The sequence below is a fragment of the Schistocerca cancellata genome, chromosome 8 (genome assembly GCF_023864275.1).
Source record: "Schistocerca cancellata isolate TAMUIC-IGC-003103 chromosome 8, iqSchCanc2.1, whole genome shotgun sequence".
Taxonomy (NCBI): Eukaryota; Metazoa; Arthropoda; class Insecta; order Orthoptera; family Acrididae; genus Schistocerca; species Schistocerca cancellata.
This window is the reverse complement of record NC_064633.1, coordinates 207,091,575-207,117,413: the sequence shown is the minus strand read 5'-3', so window position 1 is coordinate 207,117,413 and position 25,839 is coordinate 207,091,575. Positions and strand designations below refer to the sequence as shown.

General features: G+C 39.2%; 1 protein-coding gene across 4 annotated transcripts in view; it reads left to right on the top strand.

The window, feature by feature from the left end:
• LOC126095224 (mediator of RNA polymerase II transcription subunit 25) overlaps nucleotides 1–24,954 on the top strand; it is a 165,562-nt gene extending 140,608 nt beyond the window's left edge. For 3 of the 4 annotated variants that reach the window (XM_049909965.1, XM_049909967.1, XM_049909964.1), the window contains 3 exons: nucleotides 12,434–12,592; nucleotides 16,970–17,161; nucleotides 24,694–24,954. In XM_049909965.1, coding sequence (XP_049765922.1) covers nucleotides 12,434–12,592; nucleotides 16,970–17,134 — 324 coding nt within the window. In that variant the 3' untranslated portion in view covers nucleotides 17,135–17,161; nucleotides 24,694–24,954. Of the gene's footprint in view, nucleotides 1–12,433; nucleotides 12,593–16,969; nucleotides 17,162–21,500; nucleotides 21,675–24,693 lie in introns of those variants that run through there. The other variant, XM_049909966.1, reaches the window with a different exon arrangement.
• Nucleotides 24,955–25,839: the final 885 nt, after the last annotated feature.

The window sequence follows — 25,839 nt, the reverse complement described above, 5'->3', positions numbered from 1 at the left end:
GTGGGCATACGACTCTCGTGACTGCTCCATGACGAAGTGACACTTGCGACTAAGACCGTGCAGGGTAGCGGCCCACACCCGGTAAGACTGATGGGACTGTTTCTTGCATTGATAGAACTCGACCCTAGCCGCCACAACATACGTGCGGCGGCGATAATATGAAGACAGCAATGAACACAATGCGTCAAAATACAAGGCCGAGGGTTCCTGCAACGGCGCTAGCTGCCGCAAAACTTGATACAGCGAGGGAGATATACAAGACAAGAAGAGAGCACGACATACCTCCGCATCGGCAACATGAAATGCCTGGAAATGCTGCCGAAGGCGATGTTCATATGCGTCCCAATCCTCCGCCGTCTCGTCATATGGGGGAAAGGGAGGAGGGAACTGCGCTGGAGCAGACGGCGTGGAGAGCAACGCCGGAAGCATTTGTTTCATGGTGGCCATGAGCTCCGTCTGCTGCGCAACCAAAACCCGCACCAAATCCTCCATGCCGAGGAGAAGCTGCGAAACCGGAACAACGATGCAACACGCGAAAGAACGACCCTACTCGTCGCCAATTGTGTAGTAACACTGTTTACGTTTATGTCGCACTTCACTTAGCGTAGACCGGGACTGTGTCCTAGGCATGCCCGATGTTAACTGACTGGGCACGACCCGTGCTGCCGGAGTTGTTGTTGTTGTTGTTGTTGTTATGCTGGCAGAGGTCGCGTCCGAATTCTCGCGTGCCCTCTGGTGGCCGGGACTCTACTTGCGACAACTTCCGTCCGTCACGCGCCGTGCCAATGTGCGCCTCGCATGATCTTTCTGGTGGCTGCTGCAATAAATATCTATCTTACCCCTAGTGAGATAAGCCTCTACATCCTTACATTTGTCCTCTAGCTATCCTTGCTTAGCCATTTTGCACTTCCTGTCGATCTCATTTTTGAGATGTTTGTATTCCTTTTTGCCTGCTTCATTTACTGCATTTTTATATTTTCTCCTTTCATCAGTTAAATTCAGTACCTCTTCTGTTACCCATGAATTTCTACTAGCCCTCGTCTTTTTACCTACTTGATCCTCTGCTGCCTTCACTATTTCATCCCTCAAAGCTACCCATTCTTCTTCTACTGTATTTCTTTCCCCCATTCCTGTCAATTGTTCCCTTATGATCTCTCTGAAACTCTGTACAACCTCTGGTTCTTTCAGTTTATGCAGGTCCCATCTCCTTAAATTCCCACCTTTTTGCAGTCTCTTCAGTTTTAATCTACAGTTCATAACCAATAGATTGTGGTCAGAGTCCACATCCACCCCTGGAAATGTCTTACAATTTAAAACCTGGTTCCTAAATCTCAGTCTTACAATTATATAATCTATCTGACACCTTCTAGTATCTCCAGGGTTCTTCCATGATCCTTGAACCAAGTGTTAGCTATGATGAAGTTACACTCTGTGCAAAATTGTACCAGGCGGCTTCCTCTTTCATTTCTTAGCCCCAATCCATATTCACCTACTACGTTTCCTTCTCTTCCTTTTCCTACTGTTGAGTTCCAGTCACCCATGACTATTAAATTTTCTTCTCCCTTCACTATCTGAATAATTTCTTTTATCTCATCATACATTTCATTAATTTCTTCATCATCTGCAGAGCTAGTTGGCATATAAACTTGTACTACTGTAGTAGGCATGGGCTTCGTGTCTATCGTGGCCACAATAATGCGTTCACTATGCTGTCTGTAGTAGCTTACCTGCACTTCTATTTTTTCTATTCATTATTAAACCTACTCCTGCATTACCCCTATTTGATTTTGTATTTATAACCCTGTATTCACCTGACCAAAAGTCTTGTTCCTCCTGCCTCCGAACTTCACTAATTCCCACTATATCTAAGTTTAACGTATCCATTTCCCTTTTTAAATTTTCTAACGTACCTGCCCGATTAAGGGATCTGACATTCCATGCTCCAATCCATAGAACGCCAGTTTTCTTTCTCCTGATAACGGCGTCCTCTTGAGTAGTCCCCGCCCGGAGATCCGAATGGGGAACTATTTTACCTCCAGAATATTTTACCCAAGAGGACGCCGTCATCATTAAATCATACAATAAAGTTGCTTGCCCTTGGGAAAATAACGGCTGTAGTTTCCCCTTGCTTTCAGCCGTTCGCAGTACCACAACAGCAAGGCCGTTTTGGTTAGTGTTACAAGGCCAGATCAGTCAATCATCCAGAGTGTTGCCCCTGCAACTACTGAAAAGGCTGCTGCCCCTCTTCAGGGACCACACGTTTGTCTGGCCTCTCAACTAATTTCCCTCCGTTGTGGTTGCACCTTTGGTACGGTTATCTGTATCATTGAGGCATGCAAGCCTCCCCAGCAAGGGCAAGGTCCGTGGTTCATGAGGAGGAGGAGGAGGGGGGGGGGGGGAATTCTTGGTGGAGAATGATATGATAAGGATGATATTTATGGCGATGCAGAACACTAACAATACTACTCTGGCTCAAGCCAGATTCCCTTGTGATTTGACATGAACTAACACAAGGATCTTGAACTACAGTGGCAAGAGTACCAATTTCCATTTCCTCGTTAGTAACTTTCCTTTGCCGGATATGTGTCCGATGCATTAAAGATCCAGTTGTTCTCAATTTATCATAGATGTATTTAAATGTATGACATGTAGGGTGAGTATGTTGAGGATATCTTTCAACTTATATGTCCCTACTTTCACTGAATTTTTGGTATTCTCCATAAATGAGAAGCATATCGACTTGTTCTTCGAAGGAATACATCATTCAAATTCACTTGATTCGACAATACTAATCTTACCATTCCTATTAGTGTTGTAACGCGGAACTATCGAATGGTGTTTACATGTCAGTGGCACATTAGATGGATACGCCGTATTCGGTGAATATTTACTATTTCCATGACATACGAGAGAGAATACCACTCAATCCATGATAAGAAGATTGCAGCACTGCATTGATACCAATGGTCATCACTTACAACACCTCCTGGAAGTGGGCGTTGCCCCTGCAACTACTGAAAAGGCTGCTGCCCCTCTTCAGGGACCACACGTTTGTCTGGCCTCTCAACTAATACCCCTCTGTTGTGGTTGCACCTACGGTACGGCTATCTGTATCGTTGAGGCACGCAAGCCTCCCCACCAATGGTAAGGTCCATGGTTCACGGGGGGGGGGGGGGGGGGGGGGGGGGGGGGGATTGTTGGTGGAGACTGATATGGTAAGGATGTGATCTTTGTTATCGTCTCAGTAGCCGCTATCAGAAAGTAAGTAGCAAACTATAGCGTTGACGTTTATATCTCTGATGCGACCTCACCTAGCAACAACAAACCAACGTCATATAATGGCCCCGTTGTCTCATGCAGAATTTGTCTCAGCAACTTTTCAGCTGATATCATACATTCGGAGTTGTTCTAGGTGGCAATAGTTAGTGACTCAACCTGTAGAATTAAATAATTCAAGTAAAATGAGAATATAGATTGAATATGTTCTAAACTCGTACTGAAATTACAGATGGAGGCACTACTGAAAATTCAGAATATATGTTAATAATAAAAAACTTATTAAAAATCAAAATAATATAATTGGATAGATAAATAATCTACTCACCAAGTGGTGGCAGGAGATGACTTACATGAAAGTTAAAGAAATATGCAAGCTGTTGGAGCCAGTGGTTCCTTCTTCTGAGAGAAGGATTGAAGTGGAAGGAAAAGGACTGACAAGGTTTCACTCTTTCCTTCTCATCCTGTCTAAGTCTCCCCTGATGTGGAGTGCTGGGCAGCTTATCTGTAACCCTACCCATTTCCTAAACCTCACCAATCCTTTGCCTTGATCCCTTTTTTTGTAAACCATCGTTGCCAGTTTGATAAAGACCTTGCCGCTACTGCTGTGGAGGCCAAGTTGCCACTGTAGTTATGGTTGGCCGAGTTTGTGAGTTCTTGAAATGGCTTCTGGTGCAGTACACTGCTAAGACAATTTCTTCCTGCCATTATTGCACAGCTGTGCCCAAGAGTCAGGTAACAGGATAGGAGAACGAAGGTTCTAAAACACTCCAATAGATTAGCAACAGTCACACAAATGAGTTAAAAAGTTTTACTTATCTTTGTGACCTTTTGAATAATGGTGTCTGCAACACTGCATGTAATATAACACAAAAAAGCCCTCAATGGCTAAGTGCAAATAATCATAGGTAAACTTCACAGTACATAGCAAATGCAGTTACAACAACTCTCTGTCCACTTCTAAGAGTTCACTAAATGATGTTCCCTGTCTATGTCAGCCCTGATCTATAACCAAGTGGCTGAGAGTTGCTTTTCTCTCTTCCAAGTAGGCGTCTGTCCATTGTCGTCTGGTCATCGACAGATTGTACTCGGCTGGCAATTGGCCGAGGCGAAATTGATACATTCATCCTCAGCGCCACCCATTGTGCTGGTGGAACTCGCGCAAATGGCAAGTCTCTGTGACACTGGCACCAGCTCGCACCTTTGCACCTGTGATGTTTTCGCCCTGGTTGTGTCTTGTTCGGACAACGCAGTACCTTTTCTGTCCACACCAACCCCTCTGCCAGTTCCCCTCCAACCCTTCTGCCAGGGGGAGGAACACTGGCTCTGAAAGTTTGCACATTTCCTTAACTTTTATATGTGTTTTCTCTTGCCGCCACTTGGTGATCAGATTTTTTGCCCATCTAATTGATTGTTTTCATTGTTTCATTAAAAAGCAAGTGCTACTTATTTCACACTTTTGGATGTACATGTGAGGCTATTCTTGTAGTCTATGATTTTGTTGTAGTTTTAGTGAACAGCTCTGGTGTGAGATTATAAAAAAGTAATGGGAGCTTTTGTTTTTGTTAAAGAATCTTTATTTATTCATCATCATCATCAGTTTGGTCCCCTTCAAAGAAATCCCCCTCAGATATATACTACATTTGTGCCAGCACTTTTTCCAGTCTTGGAAACACTTATGCAACTAATTTTTCATTGTGGTGTTCAGCACCTTCCGCAATACTGTTTTTATCTCATCAGTGGTGGCAAAATTATGTCCTTTCGTAGTTCTATTCAGCTTTGGGAATAGGAAGAAATATCAGCAGGTGACCATATCTGGTGAACACAGTTGTTGAGGCAACATATCAGTTTTATTTTTTACCAAAACATAATGAACGAGCATTGAGGTGTGAGCTGGAACATTATCATGATGCAGTTTCCTCGAGTGGTTTTGTCACAATTCTGGTCGTTTTCTTCAGAATGCTTCATGCAAAAGGTGCATAACTTCCAAATAGTACTCCATATTGACCATAAGGCAGGAACTCATGGTGCACTATTCCCATGTTTTTGGTCTTGCTTCTTCAGGCAGTTTCCATTGGGACGATTGGTTTCAATGTTGTTCCTATGTACCAATGTTTTGTCACTTTTTATAACCTTCTTTAGAAGTTCTGGGTCATTGTTGACCTCATTCAGTAATTCCTGAGCGATGTCTACACAATGTCATTTTTGATCAAAATTCAAGAATTTCAAAACAGACTTTTCTGCTACACTTTTCATGCCCAAAACATCCGAAAACATGCCAACATCATCAGCAACATCTCTGATGGTGATTCATTGATTCTTCAGAACCGTTTTCTTTACTTCTTCCACGTTGTCGTCAGAAACTGATGTGCTAGGGTGTCCAAGGAAGTTCGTCCTCAACGTCTTCTTGACCTTCTTTCAATAAACTATTGTCTTACTCGCAGTAGATTTGCCAAAGGCCCCAGTCAACTTTTTGAAATTTTCAAGCAAAATTAAATGGAAATTCTTTGATTCACGTATATCAAAAATAAAAATTCACCGAGCACTCACAAACTACATATAACTATATCAACTGTCAACACTAAACTAAATATTCAGAACAACTGAAAATGCAGGCATACATCAGGAATATGTGTACCAGATGATGATTGGTGTTTTAGGGTGCACAACAGCAAGGTTATCAGCGCCCATGTGTACCAACAAGAAATTGAAAATTACATATATAAAGCCTGCAAAATTCAAAAATTCCCGTTACTTTTTCATCATACCTTGTAATTCAGACTGTGACTGGAAGAGTTCAGCACAGCTTAACTACCACTGATTCTTCCAGCTAATGTCTGCAAATAAATTCTGAACTACTGTATTTCATACAGCTGTGGATTGTCAACATTGTCTGTTCTCTCAGAGATGCATGTAAATAACAAATCAAAGGTACGGAAATGCACAAGCTGTCAGAGTCAGTGGCTCCTTCTGGCACAAGGACTGAAGGGAAAATAAGAGGGACGAAGGAAAAGGACTGGCGACGTTTAGGAAATGGGGAAATTTAGAGAAAAGTAACCTAGAACCCTGGTTCATGGGAGACATACTGGATGGGATGAGAGGGAAAGACTGATTGTTGGTGCCTGCACTGGATGAGACTTGAAAACCAGAGAGCTTAAAGCTGGAAGATAGGGTAAAAGCAAGAGTGAGATTACTGGAAAAAAAAAATCGTGAAAGAGTCAGTAAGAGTGGAAATCTAAGTGCATTATACATGTTAAACAGGTGGGAATAGGGATGAAGAGGAGGGGGGGGGTGCCTCCCCATCACCCCAATTTATTTAATGTCCTGATCAGGCCATATGCTCCTTCCACACCCGTTTTCCTATCCTATGACTCCACCGCTTGTTGCCCTTGCTGTAAGACTTGCCTGATCCACCCTTCCACTCGCGCATATACCAGCCTTGTAATGGCAAAACATATACCAACAAAGTGAGAGCCACTTGTGAAATGACACGTGTTGTGTACTAAGTGGTATGTAAACATCATTCAGCATTCTACATTGGTTTAACACCAAGCTATCAGTTAAGATGAATGGGTATAGACTGAGGGTGTATTCTGGCTACATACAGTATCCTGTGGCAGAGCATGCTTACAAAATGATAGTCGTCACCTAATTGCCTGTTTCACCACACATACTATCTGGATTCCCCCTCCTGACACCAGTTTCTCAGAGTTCCGCACATGGGAACTGATGTTAGAACATGTGCTTGGTTCTCATCACCCATCTGGCTTAAATTTACATTAATTTCTGTGGTCTCAGTTACTGTTCCTTTTCTGTACTCCCTTTTATATTTCTGTATCTTTTATTTTCCAATCTGTCTATTTCCCCCTTGCCTGTCTACCATGTACAGTGCGCCTAGCTTTACACTCTTGTTGGCTCTTGTGTGATGTTTTTCCAGTAATGTCTGTCTTGTTTATTACCCTATCTCCCACCTTTAAGTTCTCAGGTTTTCACATTTTGTCCGGTGCAGGCACCAACAATCAGTCTTCTGTTCTTGCCCTATCTGGAAGTCTTCTTCGATAAGAGGCTCTGGCAACTTTTCCATAACTCTCCTCATTGCCTAAACCTCACCAGTTCTTCTCCTTCCTCACTCTTCCTTTCCCTTCAATCATTCTACCAGATGAAGGAACCACTGGTTTTGAAAGTGGGCACATTTTCATTTCTTTTTAATGTGTTTTCATCTTTTTCCTCCTGGTGAGTAGATTTTTTATCATTGAGTTGTATTTTCAGACTTTGATTGTCTTTGGTGGAAAAATTGGCAATTTGGTTACATTCTGAAACATTTATACTCTTGAGTAATTTGGAAAAGATTTGTTTTGCTATAAAAATCTATACATCTGTCTCTTTACCTTCCCTCTATTTTCCTCTTTCCCTAGCATTTCTTTTTCTTTTAACATGGCATGAGAAGTGATACAGTTGGTGTGTCGTTTTTCCTCCATTGTTTCCATTTTGCATATTTACACCCCTGGCCAATGAGCACTTCTAATAAAGAAGACCACAGAAAAAGTCTACCTTTTTGAGAAATCCATATTCATTACCAGTTTTTAAAAATTCCAGATTACTCACCAGTGTGAAATTCTTTTCCAAATTTTTTGTAATAACTGTTGTTGTTGTTGTGGTCTTCAGTCCTGAGACTGGTTTGATGCAGCTCTCCATGCTACTCTATCCTGTGCAAGCTTCTTCATCTCCCAGTACCTACTGCAACCTACATCCTTCTGAATCTGCTTAGTGTATTCATCTCTTGATCTCCCCCTACGATTTTTACCCTCCACGCTGCCCTCCAATACTAAATTGGTGATCCCTTGATGCCTCAGAACATGTCCTACCAAGCGATCCCTTCTTCTGGTCAAGTTGTGCCACAAACTTCTCTTCTCCCCAATCCTATTCAATACTTCCTCATTAGTTATGTGATCCACCCATCTAATCTTCAGCATTCTTCTGTAGCACCACATTTCGAAAGCTTCTATTCTCTTCTTGTCCAAACTATTTACAGTCCATGTTTCACTTCCATACATGGCTACACTCCATACAATTACTTTCAGAAATGACTTCCTGACACTTAAATCTATACTCGATGTTAACAAATTTCTCTTCTTCAGAAACGCTTTCCTTGCTATTGACAGTCTACATTTTATATCCTCTCTACTTCGACCATCATCAGTTATTTTGCTCCCCAAATAGCAAAACTCCTTTACTACTTTAAGTGTTTCATTTCCTAATCTAGTACCCTCAACCTCACCCGACTTAATTAGACTACATTCCATTATCCTCGTTTTGCTTTTGTTGATGTTCATCTTATATCCTCCCTTCAAGGCACCATCCATTCCGTTCAACTGCTCTTCCAAGTCCTTTGCTGTCTCTGACAGAATTACAATGTCATCGGCGAACCTCAAAGTTTTTATTTCTTCTCCATGGATTTTAATACCTACTCCAAATTTTTCTTTTGTTTCCTTTACTGCTTGCTCAATATACAGATTGAATAACATCGGGGAGAGGCTACAACCCTGTCTCACTCCCTTCCCAACCACTGCCTCCCTTTCATGTCCCTTGACTCTTATAACTGCCATCTGGTTTCTGTACAAATTGTAAATAGCCTTTCGCTCCCTGTATTTTACCCCTGCCACCTTTAGAATTTGAAAGAGAGTATTCCAGTCAACATTGTCAAAAGCTTTCTCTAAGTCTACAAATGCTAGAAACGTAAATTTGCCTTTCCTTCATCTTTCTTCTAAGATAAGTCGTAAGGTCAGTATTGCCTCACGTGTTCCAGTATTTCTACAGAATCCAAACTGATCTTCCCCGAGGTCGGCTTCTACTAGTTTTTTCATTCGTCTGTAAAGAATTCGTGTTAGTATTTTGCAGCTGTGGCTTATTAAACTGATTGTTCGGTAATTTTCACATCTGTCAACACCTGCTTTCTTTGGGATTGGAATTATTATATTCTTCTTGAAGTCTGAGGGTATTTTGCCTGTTTCATACATCTTGCTCACCAGATGGTAGAGTTTTGTCAGGACTGGCTCTCCCAAGGCCGTCAGCTGTTCCAATGGAATGTTGTCTACTCCGGGGGCCTTGTTTCGACTCAGGTCTTTCAGTGCTCTGTCAAACTCTTCACGCAGTATCGTATCTCCCATTTCATCTTCATCTACATCCTCTTCCATTTCCATAATATTGTCCTCAAGTACATCGCCCTTCTATAGACCCTCTATATACTCCTTCCACCTTTCTGCTTTCCCTTCTTTGCTTAGAACTGTGTTTCCATCTGAGCTCTTGATGTTCATAGAAGTGGTTCTCTTATCTCCAAAGGTCTCTTTAATTTTCCTGTAGGCAGTATCTATCTTACCCCTAGTGAGATAAGCCTCTACATCCTTACATTTGTCCTCTAGCCATCCCTGCTTAGCCATTTTACACTTCCTGTCGATCTCATTTTTGAGACGTTTGTATTCCCTTTTGTCTGTTTCATTTACTGCATTTTTATATCTTCTCCTTTCATCAGTTAAATTCAATATTTCTTCTGTTACCCAAGGATTTCTACTAGCCCTCATCTTTTTACCTACTTGATCCTCTGCTACCTTCACTACTTCATCCCTCAAAGCTACCCATTCTTCTTCTACTGTATTTCTTTCCCCCATTCCTGTCAATTGTTCCCTTATGCTCTTCCTGAAACTCTGTACAACCTCTGGTTCTTTCAGTTTATCCAGGTCCCATCTCCTTAAATTCCCACCTTTTTGCAGTTTCTTCAGTTTTAATCTACAGGTCATAACCAATAGATTTTGGTCAGAGTCCACATCTGCCCCTGGAAATGTCTTACAATTTAAAACCTGGTTCCTAAATCTCTGTCTTACCATTATATATTTATTTGATACCTTCTAGTATCTCCAGGGTTCTTCCATGTATACAACCTTCTATCATGATTCTTAAACCAAGTGTTAGCTATGATTAAGTTGTGCTCTATGCAAAATTGTACCAGGCGGCTTCCTCTTTCATTTCTTAGCCCCAATCCATATTCACCTACTACGTTTCCTTCTCTCCCTTTTCCTACACTCGAATTCCAGTCACCCATGACTATTAAATTTTCGTCTCCCTTCACTATCTGAATAATTTCTTTTATTTCATCATACATTTCTTCTTCATTTCTTCGTCATCTGCAGAGCTAGTTGGCATATAAACTTGTACTACTGTAATAACTGTGAAAATAAATACTGTAATAACTATGAAAAATATATGGAATTTGAGAACTTTATTGGTACATAGTGTAGGCACCACGGAGCCGTAAGCATCTTACACAGGTGCTACATCTGATTATTAAAAACAATATGTAAGAAAGTAGTAGCTGGTAACAGATCATTATAATCTCTCATGGGAATTGATAACAAATACAATTCTTTTATCTTTTTGAGGGAAATATTGAGTAGTGCAAATACACCAATTTCTTCTGAACTGAAATTGCCACATGATCTACTGATTATTCAGTGGTAACCTTAAGGAAAAGGTTAACCAGTACATAAGTATGGCATTATTACTTGAAAAAATGACATGCTCTCCATGGAGATTAAGTGATTGATTGATTATATTATTTTATTTTTGATATTTTTATGATACAATCACATGAGCATTTCACAGTTGTATAACCAGTTTCGACCAGGTAGTGGTCATATTCAGACTGAAACAGTAATCTTGTTTATCATAGTTCCTTTGGGAATTTTGCTCACTTAGCTAGCCTTATTAATTCTTACCTTCCTATTTAGAGTTTTTGTGAGACGCTGTGCTGAAACATCCAGGCTATATTTCTTCATTTAACCTGATTTATATTCATACTCATGTTTTTTTTCACATTGACAACTCTTACAATCTCACCTGTATGATGCAACAAACAGAACCTTCCTGAAAAATTCATAGGTTAAGAAACTTGCAAGAGGATCAGTAGGTACTACACAGAGGAAATGAGGTAAAAACAAAGCAGAAAATAAATAGCTATTGAAAAACAAGAAAGAAAGTGCAGAACAGACAAAAATTAATGTATTGGAATTCTAGTATGTGCTCTGTAAATGACAAAAATCAAAAGCTGCTGATGAAAGAAAAATATGTAGGTCCATTTATATTTTGCTCCATCTTCTTGTAATAAATGCAGAACATTATATTGTTACCTTCCACTTACCTCCTGAATTTAGAGACTTATTTATGCAAACATCTGAATATTACGCAATATACAGTTTGAAATTACAATCAATATATATCAGTGTGCGATTTGCAGGGGGGGGGTGGGGGGGATTTCCCCCCCTCTGCATCAGACGATCCCCTCCTCTGCATGTTTATGCATCCCAACCTGGGATGTTTATTTCCCACACACTGGAGTAAAACTTTACGTGTAATATAAATTTGTGGAGCCGAACACTGAAAGTTTTTAATAGGTCTTACTATTAATACTATTAATATGTTTCAGTTTTCTATCATCACAACAAGTACAACTTTTCACAAATGTGCCTCTACTTTTTGAATTCCCCTCGTATATCTGTACCCGTATGTAGATGATTTTGTAAATAAGCTTTACCTATAATGTACTTTTAAAGATATAACAAGGGATGGCTTTTCTGTTAGTGCATACGCGTCAATAGTGAGTTTCGGCATTAACATTTACTTATAAATAGCTGTTTAACCATGCGTAATGCCATGGTCCAAGCTAGTAACATATATAATTCTACTAACCCCCTAAGACATCTCCCCCCCCCCCCCCCCCACTGGTAAAAGCACAAATCACACCTTGATATATATTCAAACGGTGGAAAATCCAGGATGGAATGTAACAATATTATAAAAAGGAAAGTGGAGATGCTGAGTCACAGATAGGCACTACAAAAAGACTGTCACAAATAAAGCTTTCGGTCAGTAAGGCCTTCATCACAAATAGACCACACACACACACACACACACACACACACACACACACACACACTATTGTAGTCTTAGGCAACTGAAGTCACAAATCAATATATATTTTTACACATTTTAAATGTAGCTGTACCCATTCCACTTTTTGGGACTTGTCAGTCTCATAATAATAGATTCCTTGTTCTTATCTGTCAAAACACCTTAGTTTTAATTTTTAATCTGTTAATTTCTCTAGCAAGAGCAGCAGAAGCAGCTGCGGGCTCAGCTACAACAGATGTCTCAGCAGCAACAGAGGCAGATGACACCACAAGTTCTGCAGCAACAACAGCAACAAAGAATGATGCGTCCAACTGGAATGGCTAATAACCCAGGGCTCCGTCATCTTTTGCAGCAGGTATGTTAATTCTTCCATAGCACACTGTAATTATGTAAACTCTGACGTTTTCCTCTTATGTAACATGGCAGGCAGGTGAAAAGGTACTGCATTTACTGGGAAGTAAAACGACGCTGCCAGTATGAAACTCTATCTAACAGAGCTGAATAAAGTCTGAGCATGTGAAAATCAGTACATGAACAGTGTGTGGTCTGAAATGAATCTTTGTTACTAGTGAAAACTGTTTGACTTGTAATTCAATTGGCCAAGAATAAGATTAGTAATGTAATGTTATGTTATAGACATTATGCTTTGTTTAGACCAAGTCAAATTTGTATCACAAGCATACAGAAGTATATACAGGGTGATTCACGAAGGTATGCAAATATTTTAATATGTTATTGTACAAGTAAAACTAAAGAAAAAAGTTCATATAAACATGGGTCCACAAATGTTTAGTTAATAATAAAAGATTTTGCCTGAAATTTAGCACCTTTGCTAATATGAAGGCATCACAAAACTGTACGAGGTTAAAGTAAAGCATGATTTACATATATTTTGTTGTTATTGATCTGGTGAATCTAATAAAACATGTCTCAGACGTGTATCTGCAGTAGTTTTCCAGAACATCCAGAGAATCAAAGATGTAATTTCATAAAAATTTTAATTTATTAACTACTTGGCTCAGTTTGTTTTTTAAATTCCAGACAATTGCACAAATTTTTCAACAGAAGTAGCAGAGAACTTAATTTTGGAAAAATGATGGTAATAACATTAACTGAAACTGTATGAATGTGTCAGATAATCTGCTTTTATTAATACTGTAGAACACATGAATTCATGTTAAAGCAGAAAAAACCAAGCTCAGTTTTAAGGAAGTTGCACAGTGTACACACAGTTTAACAGTACATTCACAATAAATGTTCAAAAATGTCTCCACCGAGTTCAATGCATTTAGCTGCATATGTATGAACAGATTTTGTTGCTTGTTCCAGTTTCATAGGGTTGTTCTTAATTTTATCTGTTGCATTCATAATGCCAGCAGGTATAACGTATGCAATATTCGTTAACTGCAGCTGTAGCATTACCATCACATTTGCCAAATCGGCATATTCCTCTGCCGTAAATTTGAAAGGCATCCTTATTTCACAAACAGTCTATAAAACAAAAACAGTTACTATGTGATTTCACTTAAATACAGGTTCTTATTATGTTGTTTCACAGAACAATATTGAAAACTAACTTGTTTCAAGGTTGGGAAACAACTGAAACAACTCACTAACAGTTGCCCAACAATGACATAAATGTTTCTACATTCTGAATGGAGAGTAAGCAAATTTACTTGTATAATAATCTTTGCTTCTCTGGATATTCTGGAAAACTTCTGCAGATACATGTCTGGGACATGTTTTATTAGATTCACCAGACCAATAACAATGAAATAAATGGAAATCGTGCTTTACTTTAACCTTGTACAGTTTTGCGATGGCTTCATATTAGCGAAGTTGCTAAATTTCAGCAAAATCTTTTATTAGCTGTAACTCCTAAACCAAACATTTGAAGACCTATGTTTATATGAACTTTTTCTTTAGTTTTACTTGTAGAATAACGTAGTAAAATATTTGCATATCTTCGCAAATCACCCTGTATATGTGAGTTTCTTTCCAATGTCTGTGTTAAACTCCAGTTGGGTACAGGTTTTATTTGCTTTATAAATTAAGCTATTGTTCAATTGAACACCTGTAGCAGTAACATTAAATCACAGAATATTTTCACCTTCATTTTGCACTTAAAACTGTTTTCACATGTCGTAATACAGGTTGCTTCATAAAGAATGACCAGTTTCAAAACTACTTATTTATCGATGAAAACTTACTGCAAACATGGGATTGATTCCAAAATACTCATAAAATCTTGTAGTTTTAACTATGCAATTACAAATGCTCAATGTGTCCACTAGCAGCAGTACAGACAGCATGTGGACAGTAACTAAATTCGTTATAAACTTTACACGATGTATCTGCTTTTACTGGAGTTATGGTGGCTGTTGTTTTGTCTTTTACTTCTTCTATGTCATGAGGTAAAGGGGAAGTGAACACACTTTCCTTCACATATCCCCACAAGAAAAAATCACACGGGGTCTGGCAATCTTGGAGGAGAAAGATGCAGGGCAGTGCCTAGGGACCCAATGTGCCCTATTCAGTGTTCCACTATCTTCAAATGCTGCAGAGCTGGCTTTCTCCACACTTCAGGATTCCGATGACTTTATTTTCCAACAGGATGGAGCTCCACCGCAATGGCACAACAACATACATCAGTTTCTAAATGACACTGTGCTTCAACACCAGACACGGCACATGGGACCCCCAAGCCACTTTTTTGGCCTCCAAGATCACCAGATGTGATCCCTGAGAATTTTTTCTTGTGGGAATATGTGAAGAAAGTGTGTTCACCTCCCCTTTACCTCGTGACCTAGAAGAAGTGAAGAACAGAATAACAGTTGCCACAACTTCTGTAAAAGCAGGTATATAGTGTAAAGTTTATGATGAACTTAGCAATCATTTAGATGATGATCTTGCTGCTGCTGGTGGACACACAGAGCATTTGTAAGAGCATAGCTAAAACTCTTCAGATTTTGTGAGTATTTTGCAATATATACAATGTTGGTAGCATGTCTTTATCAATAAATATGGAGTTTTGAAATTGGATCATAATTTTTGAAATATCCTGTGTGTTGTGTATGTTTTAACAATGGAAAGTCCAGGACGCAGTAGTACGGAATGAAAAGGATAGATAGCTACTCACCACAGAGAATAGGTGCTGAGTCACGGAGAGGTGCAATGAAAAAGATTGCTAAGCATTTAAATTTTCTGACAAAAATGTCCATTTTCTGAAATAAAAAACACACACTACATTCTTCCCCAAGCACAAGTCACACACAGACACACACACACACATATGGCCATTGTCCCTGTCCTGGCAGTCAGACCCCAGCGGCCGGGTACAGTGGTCATGTGCGTGTGAATTGTGCTTCTGTGAATGAATGTGTGTTTTCTATTTCAGAAGAAAGACTTTTTTGTCCAAAAGCCTCGATGTTTAGCAGTCTTTTGCACTATGCGTCTCTGATACTCATCTGTGTTTCTCTATGTGGTGCAGAGCAATAGGCCCTTTTCACATTACTGTATGTTTTCTGTAACTTAAACTACTGTTCTTGTCAGTTTATTTTGATGACTGATAACAGCCAATTCTTCTCATATCTTTTTATCAAATTCTTATGAGAGTTCTGGAGAAAATATTCAATTAGTCATAATACATTTAGGAAACTATCAAAAGTTTGTGCTAAGAACACTGATGGTTTCTTTGATTTTACTTCTAAAAGCATCACAAAATACAAAATTCTATCTCCATGCTGTGTGGTTAGTTACATCTCTATTAATATAAACAATAACAATAACAAACGTGATTGTTGGATTCAAATTAATGATATGAATATAATAGAGGGAAACATTCCACGTGGGAAAAATATATTTAAAAAGAAAGATGATGAGACTTACCCAACAAAAGCGCTGGTAGGTCGATAGACACACAAGTAAACACAAACATACACACAAAACTGTATGTTTGTGTTTACTTGTGTGTCTATCGACCTACCAGCGCTTTTGTTGGGTAAGTCTCATCATCTTTCTTTTTAAATATAAACAATAACATTTACTTAGTTCACAAGTTTACAAATGTTGTTAACTTTACAGCTGCACCCTGGGTGGAAATATACATTATCTTATTTGCTATATAGCGGAGATGCTGAGTCACAGATAGGTACAACAAGAAGACTCTCACAGTTAAAGCTTTCGGCCACTGGCCTTCGTCAACAATAGCACGTGCGCCCACACACACACACACACACACACACACACACACGCACACACACACACACACACACACACACACACACACACACACACACACACTCATCCAAATGCAACTCACACACATGACTGCAGTCGTCTGTGTGTGTGTGTGTGTGTGTGTGTGTGTGTATTGTTGACAAAGGCCAATGGCCAAAAGCTTTAACTGTAAGAGTCTTTTTGTTGTGCGTATCTGGGACTCAGCATCTCCGCTATATGGTGAGTACCAACTTTTTTCCTCATAATATTGTTACATTCTATCCTGGATTTTCCATTGTTTGATTATCTTATTTCCTCCAACTCTTTCCTCTCTACAGCTAGGTGAAGCAGCCCATATTCCAGAAATTAATATTTTTGTGTTTTTTGTTTGAGGGAATTAACCTGCTGCCACCTGATAAATTTAATGTTTGTTTAATTGTTATATAAAGAATAAGCTTAGTTTCTTAGAAGTGTTAGGATTGACAGGCTGAAGGCTTTGTAACTTTCTGCACAGCAACCACAGTACAGGCAAGTGCTAGGACAAATGCAACAGCAGCAGCAACAGCAACTAGGAGGTCCAGTGGGTGTGCAGAGGGGCGCACAGCAGCCGGGCCCTGGAGGCCAGCCACAGCAGCAGCCACCATATGATGATGTCTCAGGCTTTGATATGTTCGGATGAAATGCTGGATCACTGATAAGAACTGAGGTAAATTATGACTATGAGAGATACAGCCATGACAGTTATTTCTTTCACAACAGAGCTGTTAAACAGCACTTAAAATAGGATGGCCTGGTTGTGTATCAAATTTACCACCACAGTGGATAGTTGGGAGATTCAAGGAGACTGAAGGGCATTCCCTCCAAGGAGGAGGGGAGGGCTGTTGTCTCATCTAACTCCCCTCCCCATCTCCGGACACTCTCCACTAGCTCACCTCCCTCTCCAGAAAAAAAAAAAATTAGAATCTTTGCAGACTGAGTCCACATCCTGCTCTGCCACACACTAGTACTAGTCATAAAGTGGTTTTTTAGGAGCTGGAACATTTGCACATTTTCAGTTGGAACCTCAGAGTTATTCAGTTGAATAAGAAATGAGAGAATTTAAAACAGCTAGCCTATGTGGTATTGTAATAGCATGGGTTCCCCAAATCTACATATAGTATGCGGCATGTAGTTCACTTTAGATACTTTGTGATGCACTAAAAATTTTGTTAATCTATTTTGACTCTCAGGAACAGTCACACTGGGCTCAAAAAAATACCAAAACCTAAGCTGCAGGTATCAAAACTAATTTTTCAAATGAAACTATTCAGTTTTGTGGCAAGGCTACACAAAATGAGTAAGTATATTGAGTTGCAATATTTCAAAGCTGTAGTGGACAGTGTGCTGAATTTACTGATTTGTAATTTTTAACATTCATATCTTCAGAATTGTCAGCTGCTTTTTTTTCTTCTTCTTTAAGTGAAACAATTCAGTGTTTTTGTTATATTGGAAAGAACATTTGAAGATGATTTCAGAGATGTAACACTTGGAACTTGATCAAATAGAAACAAGGTAATAGCACCACCAGCCACTCTCCTGCCATCAGGAGAAGATCCCACAAATGTTCGCTCTGCTGTACCAAATGTCCAAATGCAAGCAGATATTCAGGCATTACTCGTTGTTTACCTGTGCATTTGAAACCCATCAGTCTGTGCTCTGCTGATCAGGCGACTTGCTCATCAAACTGTTCAGATTTCCACAGTATATACAACAGACAAAAAATGGATATTGTTTTCGTATATGATGAATGTCACCAAACTGCTAGTGGGATTGTTGCCTTTGTATGCACAGACATATGCTGATAGTCTCAAGCTCTCACAATCTGTCTTTGCAGATTTTATAGAAAGGTTCAAGAAACTAAAAGTGCAAAAAATAAAATTTAAGAATAAAAAAGAACCACAGCTGATGAGAGAAATACAACTAACATTTTAGCAGCAGTAACACTCAATCCACACATTACTTCAAGGCAGCTTGGTTGTGCAAGTAAGATCAGCTGAAAGGATATTCTACAAGTATTTCATCAACAGCTTCATTCAGTGACTTTCAGTACAGTTACAGTTCTCCAGATGGTGTCTACAGAAGGTGCAAAGTCATGTCCAAGATATTAGCTACAAATAACCATCATTTACAAACCATGGCAAATCTGCTTTTGCAATATGCACTGTTGGGCAGTTGAATAACTTCACTTTCTGATTGGAGTGGGGAAAAAAAAAAAAAAAAAAAAAAACAGTGACATTGGTCTGTCAGTTTGTGGTGAGTAGCTTTCAAGGGTCACATCATTTGTCCCTGTTTTATTGGTGTGACTCCAAATAGCCACAACTATCTATAGTTTGTAACTGATATGCTGCTGCAACAATATTAGGAAAAGGATAGATTGTTACTCAGTATAAAGATGACCTATTGAGTTGCAGACAGACACAATGAAAAGGCTGATACACATTACAGCTTTCAGCCAAAGTCTTCTTCAGAAAAGAAAAAACACACACACATATTCACACAAGCAAGCACACCTCATGCACATGACTGCTGCCACTGGCAACTCCAATCAGAATCTGGTCAGAGCTGCCAGAGGTAGCGATGATGTGTGCGTGCGGTGTGAACGTTTGTGTGTTTTCTTTGCTGATGAAGGCAATGGCTGAAAGCTATAATGTGTATCAGCCTTCTTGTTGCATCAATCTGCAACTCGAGGGGATCTTCAAGGTGAGCAGCAATGTAACCTTTTCCTAATATTGTTGATATTCCAACTGAAGTTTCCATTGTTTGATAAGCTGCTACAGTTATTAGAAAACATTGCATTTAACATAAGACAATCCATGTGCTACCAATATGACAGATGTCCAGCCCATTGTGCACAGATAATTACAGAATTTATCAACAAAACTTTAAGAGATTGGTCACCTGGGAAACACAAAATCGCCAATGTGCCCACCAAACTTTAACTCCTCTGAACGTTCATCTGTGGGGAAAATTAAAACAAGAGGTCTACAAGGGAACACTGCCGTCTACTGAAGATGTGAAACATAATATAACAACACCTGTGCTGCGACACATGCAGATAAATTTCTTTGTGCAACATTGTCTTTCTTGAACACTGAATATGTCAGTCAATAAAAATACAAAGCTTTCTTGAGTAAAGTGAACAGAATTTGGCATAAAATGACAATCTGGAGAGCAGTCGTGATGTAAATAATTTTTATTTAATTGTCTTGGCTGCACAGATTTTTGAATAGAATTATTGGTTTAGGCTGTCCAATAGCCATCTTCAGACACTCTCATTCTGCTGCCCTGCAGCAAGTCATAACATGTAAAAATAAGAGAAATGTTATTTTTACTTGTGATTGGTGCAGTGCAGCAGAATGACAGAGTCTGAATATGGCTATTGCGAAGCTGAAACCAGTAATTCTATATTTAAAAATCTATATGATCAAGACAAATAAAAATGTTGAGTTAAGTGTTTGCTTGCATTTGGTACAAGAGGGCAAACTTTTGTGGGGCCTCTTCTTCTGGTGGTGGGACACTGAAATGCTGCACTTTTATCTTCTTATTATTTGATGAAGTTCCATACATGTTATGTTACAATCTTTTTTGGAGACTCTTTCCAGTGCCTCAGAAAGAAGTGTTTATAGTTACATTTAAGGAAAAAAAAAAACAAAGTTGGTTTCATAATTTAGCAGCTATGAACATTAAAATTTACTTTTGCGATTCAAAAAGTTAATGACATTGGCATGTATGAGATCACTGAATGCAATGGAACTGTGGCACAAGAATGCGGTGACAGTACCTACATCACAGTACTTTTGCATCATCTGAGAGTTGTTGTGTTACTCTGCATTTTGTGTTGTGCACTTTGGTGACAATGTATTACAGGCTTTTTCACTGTTTTGAAGATATTTCCACAGAAACAAAGGTAAACAGGCTAGGCATCGCCTGCTTTTCATGACTTATTGATATCATCACTTAAGCTACCTGAATGAGATTTTCACTCTGCAGCGGAGTGCAAGTTTCGCAGGAGAGCTTCTGTAAAGTCTGGAAGGTAGGAGACGAGATACTGGCAGAAGTAAAGCTGTGAGTACCGGGCATGAGTCGTGCTTCGGTAGCTCAGATGGTAGAGCACTTGCCCGCGAAAGGCAAAGGTCCCGAGTTCGAGTCTCGGTCGGGCACACAGTTTTAATCTGCCAGGAAGTTTCACTTAAGCTACCTGATTATCAGATGACTCAAATTAACAGTGTCATGTGTGTTTACCTCGAATATTCTGTGAATGTGTTTTCAGTGTTAAAGAAGTGTTTTCTTTGATTGCTACAGTTTGTCATGGCAGTGTTAAGCCCAGTGCCCCCATCAACTGTTGTTACCCCTGGTATGCTATTTCTAACTTACTGGAAAACTTCTGAGTATTCAACTGAAGAAATTGGAGGGAAAAATGTGATGGTGAGAATTTAATTTGATCCAGGAAGTGTTCCTAATAGGTAAAGATAGAACACAAAGAGAAAGCAGTAGATCCAGATTCAAATTCTGTGTCTGGCTTATTCTTTGAATTCTCACATTGTAATAATTATAAGCATTTATCCCTTGCACACCACTTTACAGTGTGTGGCATGGGGTACTGCTGGAGCGCTATCATTTTCCCTCTTCTCTGTTCCATTTGGAAATCGTGCATGGGGAAAAATGTTTCAAAAAACTTCTGAATGAATTCCAATTTCTCTGATTTGCTCATTGTGCTGATTTCACAAGATATAAGTGAGTGGAAGTTATATGCTTCACATACCGTCTTGCAATGTACACTCTTGAGTTTTAATACGAAACCTACCAGTGATGCACAGCACCTCTCTTGTAGCATCTGCCGCTGGAGTTTGTTGAGCTGCTTTTTCCTACAATTGGTTTTTGTTACCGTTCCACTTTAAGTTGCTCTGGCTATTTCTTATAGGTACTTTGTCGTTTTAACTGCTTTCAGTGATTTTATCACCTCTATTCTAATCAAACAGTAATGAATCTCTTTGCCCTTTATGCAGAGTACGATACACTAATTTTCGTTGAGCATCAACTTCAAGTGCCTGCATCAATCAGCGATCCTCTGCAGGGCCTGCAGTCTTCTGGTGTAGCAACACAACTGCATTGCCAGCAAAAAGTATCATAGAGCTTGCAGTGGTATACAGGGTGTTACAAAAAGGTACGGCCAAACTTTCAGGAAACATTCCTCACACACAAAGAAAGAAAAATATGTTATGTGGACATGTGTCCGGAAATGCTTACTTTCCATGTTAGAGCTCATTTTATTACTTCTCTTCAAATCACATTAATCATGGATTGGAAACACACAGCAACAGAATGTACCAGCATGACTTCAAACACTTTGTTACGGGAAATGTTCAAAATGTCCTCCGTTAGCGAGGATACATGCATCCACCCTACGTTGCATGGAATCCCTGATGCGCTGATGCAGCCCTGGAGAATGGCGTATTGTATCACAGCCGTCCACAATACGAGGACGAAGAGTCTCTACATTTGGTACCGAGGTTGGGCAGACAAGAGCTTTCAAATGCCCCCATAAATGAAAGTCAAGAGGGTTGAGGTCAGGAGAGCGTGGAGGCCATGGAATTGGTCCGCCTCTACCAATCCGTCGGTCACCGAATCTGTTGTTGAGAAGCGTACGAACACTTCGACTGAAATGTGCAGGAGCTCCATCGTGCATGAACCACATGTTGTATCGTACTTGTAAAGGCACATGTTCTAGCAGCACAGGTAGAGTATCCCGTACGAAATCATGATAACATGCTCCATTGAGCATAGGTGGAAGAAACTAAAATGAGCTCTAACATGGAAATTAAGCGTTTCCGGACACATGTCCACATAACATCTTTTCTTTATTCTAAGAATATCCTTCCATCTAATAGGTGCTACTCATGCATGGTTGTATACATCTTTGGGTAGATTTATGACATCTCAGAACAGTCAGCGTATGTCTTCAGGAGTTCGGGAACCGGGTTGATGGAAAACTTTTTTGATGTGTGTATATCACTCTTAGATGTGCAGAACGGAGTATTTTGTGTCTTGAAGGTGAGATCATTTGCTGAAAACATGTCAATGATACTTTCCAGAATATTAATTACCATTTCTTCTGTTTCTGGATGTATGTATGTATGTAATGTATGTATGTAAGGACTGATTACAATACTAGTTTCTTCTGTAAAAAGAAGTAATTCTGCTTGTTGTATACGAGGTATGTCCACAAAGTAAGTTCCGTTTGGTGGTATAAAACAAACATGTACAGATACAGTAAAATTATTAATTGTACAAAAATCTACAACTGTTAAACTACTTTTGTACATAGCTTCTGAAATTTTTTAGGCACTTGCCATAGTGTGGCACAAGTTTTTATATGCCTTCTTCATAGAAGGTTGCTGCAGTACCAAGGACAGATTTTAGGTGTAAGAAGAGTTGAAAGTTACTAGGAGCGAGGTCTGGGCTGTACAGAGGATGATCAGATGTGTTCCAGTGAAATTCCCGTAAGAGTTGTTTGGTCACATTTGCCGTGTGAGTTCGGGCATTATCGTGGAAAAAAACAACATCTTTTGACAGTAATCCTCGGCGCTTGTTCTGTATTGTGGGGTGCAATTTCTTAATGGTCTCGCAGTAACCATGTGCATTGATTGATTGGCCCCATGGTAAGAAATCAGTCAGCAAAATGCCTTTTCTGTCCTGAAAAACAGTGCACATGACTTTCCGAGGTGTCAAGATTTGCTTAGCCTTAACCTTCGTCGGGGATGTAGTGTGCCTCCATTCCATTAAGTGTTGTTTTGTTTCAGGGGTGTCGTACGATACCCAAGTTTCATCCCCCATGACTATCCGAGAAAGAAAGCCATCACGTTCTTCATTGTAGCGTGTCAAAAACTGAAGTGCACTGCCCATCCATTGTTTTTTGTGTTGTTCAGTAAGAATTTTGTGTACCCAATGTGAGCAAATTTTTTTGAAATTTCAGTTTTTCAGTAACAATTTCATGAATTAGTGATTGTGAGATTTGCGGAACTTCCACAGCAAGGGCACTAAGTGTAAACTTACTGTTGTGCTTAATCTTCTCTTCAATTGTGTGAACCTGTTCATCAAGTAACCACAGATGGTCGTCCACTTCATTGTTCATTGTGCACTTAATCACATCCTTCATTGAACAAACTGACCCATCTTCTAACCATTGAATCACTCATGGCATTTTGTCCGTAAATGTCGCAGATTTGCTAATGAATTTCTTTTGGTTTGACTTTCTTTGCATTTAGAAAATGAATCAGAGATTTGATTTCACATGTGGCGGCATTTTAAATTACGGCTGACATTGTAAAGAAGCACTAAAAAGCACACGTCGGCAGCAGCGATCTGAAAATGGCGTACATGTCTTCTCCTTGAGTCAGAGTAACTGCTGTGCATGCTCGGAACTGCAATTGTAGCGCTGCCGCAGATATAAATAGAAACGGAACTTACTTTGTGGACGACCCTCATGTTAGATGGGAGATTGTTTACATACATGAGGAACAATATTGGACTAAGATTGAGGAACCCCACAAGTGATATTTCCTCAGTCATAATTATGTTCCAGGACTACCTTGGTTCAATTACTAAGTACACCCTTCTGTATTCTTTTGGTTGGATATGACATTATCCATTGGTTGGCTGTACCATCAATCCCGTAAAACGCCAATTTATCTAGAAGAATATTGTGATACACACAATCAGGATAGGTCATAGAAATTTGCAATATGCAGTATGGTTTGAAATTAGCATATGAAGAAGTTCATGTGCTCTATACATGCAGCTCTTTTACAATATCAATCGACATTGTTAAATAAACTTGACATCTAGAAAGTAATCATTTTTATGTCATGTCGAAGTCAGGGTATTGCTATGAGTGCTTTTTGGAGTCGCAAATAAATCATATTATGTGTTAGTAATAAAAGTCATCTTGATTAGTTTTAGTGTCTTGACTAATGTGTATCATGTTGTTATGATAACTGTCCAGATGTCAAAGTACATAACAACTGTTAGTGCTTAAATTAGTGAAATCAACCTTGGACAGGCCCTGTAGAGAAAATACACAACTAAACAAATATTAAGGATACTTGTGTCATACATCTCATGCACCAGGATTACTACTTTTTGTGCTTTTCTATATGTGTTTGTTTAAAAAACAAATAGTATCTTGAATTTCTGTTACAGAATAACAGGAGTTCCTGGCAACATGTGTTTGAAGCGTTCCAGTGAATACTGTATCATCATGTATTTCACAAGTGGCAAAATGTTGCTTGTTCATTGTGAGCAACTTCACTGCTTTGCCCAGTTCCAAGATCCGTTGAGAGTTCAGGCAAAGAGTTCAGTGCGTCTGAAGAATCATATTTTCAAGATTCAGCATTAACATACTTTTTAAACAATGTGTCAGAAGTTTGAGCGATGGAGAAAATAAAGTAATTTTTTTACATATCCTTTGCTTTTTCTTCAAATCTGTTTTGTTATCCATTTTCAAATTACAGTGTGATTTGTAAAACCATATTGCAGTGCCTGTGTCATTAAGAAGAATGACGCAGTGTTGTTCCTTTGGACATACAGGATGCAGGAACCATGACATATGGAAGTTTGGGTCTGGCCATGGGTTGTGCATAGATAGCAAAGCGGTTAAGGCCACCACTCGTGCAAAGCAAGACATCCCGGGTTTGAGTCCCAGCCCGGCACAAATTTTTGTTGTCGTCATTCCATTGTAAACATGTTGGTTGTTCACATTTGCAACTGTGAATACATTTCATGTTGTATTTGGATCTTCATTTTAGTTTACTTTTCATGACATAATGATATCATCTCTCCCAATGTTAACAGTTCTCTCTTTCTGTCTCTCTGATGTGAAAAATACTGTAACAAAACTAAGAGTCATAATTTTGACACACAATGGATTTTCAAAAGAGGGCTCAGAAATGTTGAGGTATGTGAGAGTAAATGTAGTCATGTTAACCATTACACATAAAGCTTGAAAACTATTTAGCCTAACAATACAATGTGTATTGTTGGAAGGTACATTTATACAATGTGAAGAAAGATACAAGAAAAAATACATAAAATAATAGAAGTACAGGTTATAACTTACAAGATAGGGATGCAGTTCACATTACAGAGGGCATGAACAATATCCAGACAGGAAACCTGAGATTTCTAAGAAAAATGAAAGATGTTCCAGTTTAGAAATGCTAGGTAATCATGAGATATGAAAAGAATGAAATGTTATTAAAACCGAAACAAATATAGAAGAAAATGAAAGAAAGGGAAATGCCATATGGACAGAATGGATGATACTACCGTATTTACTTGATTATAATT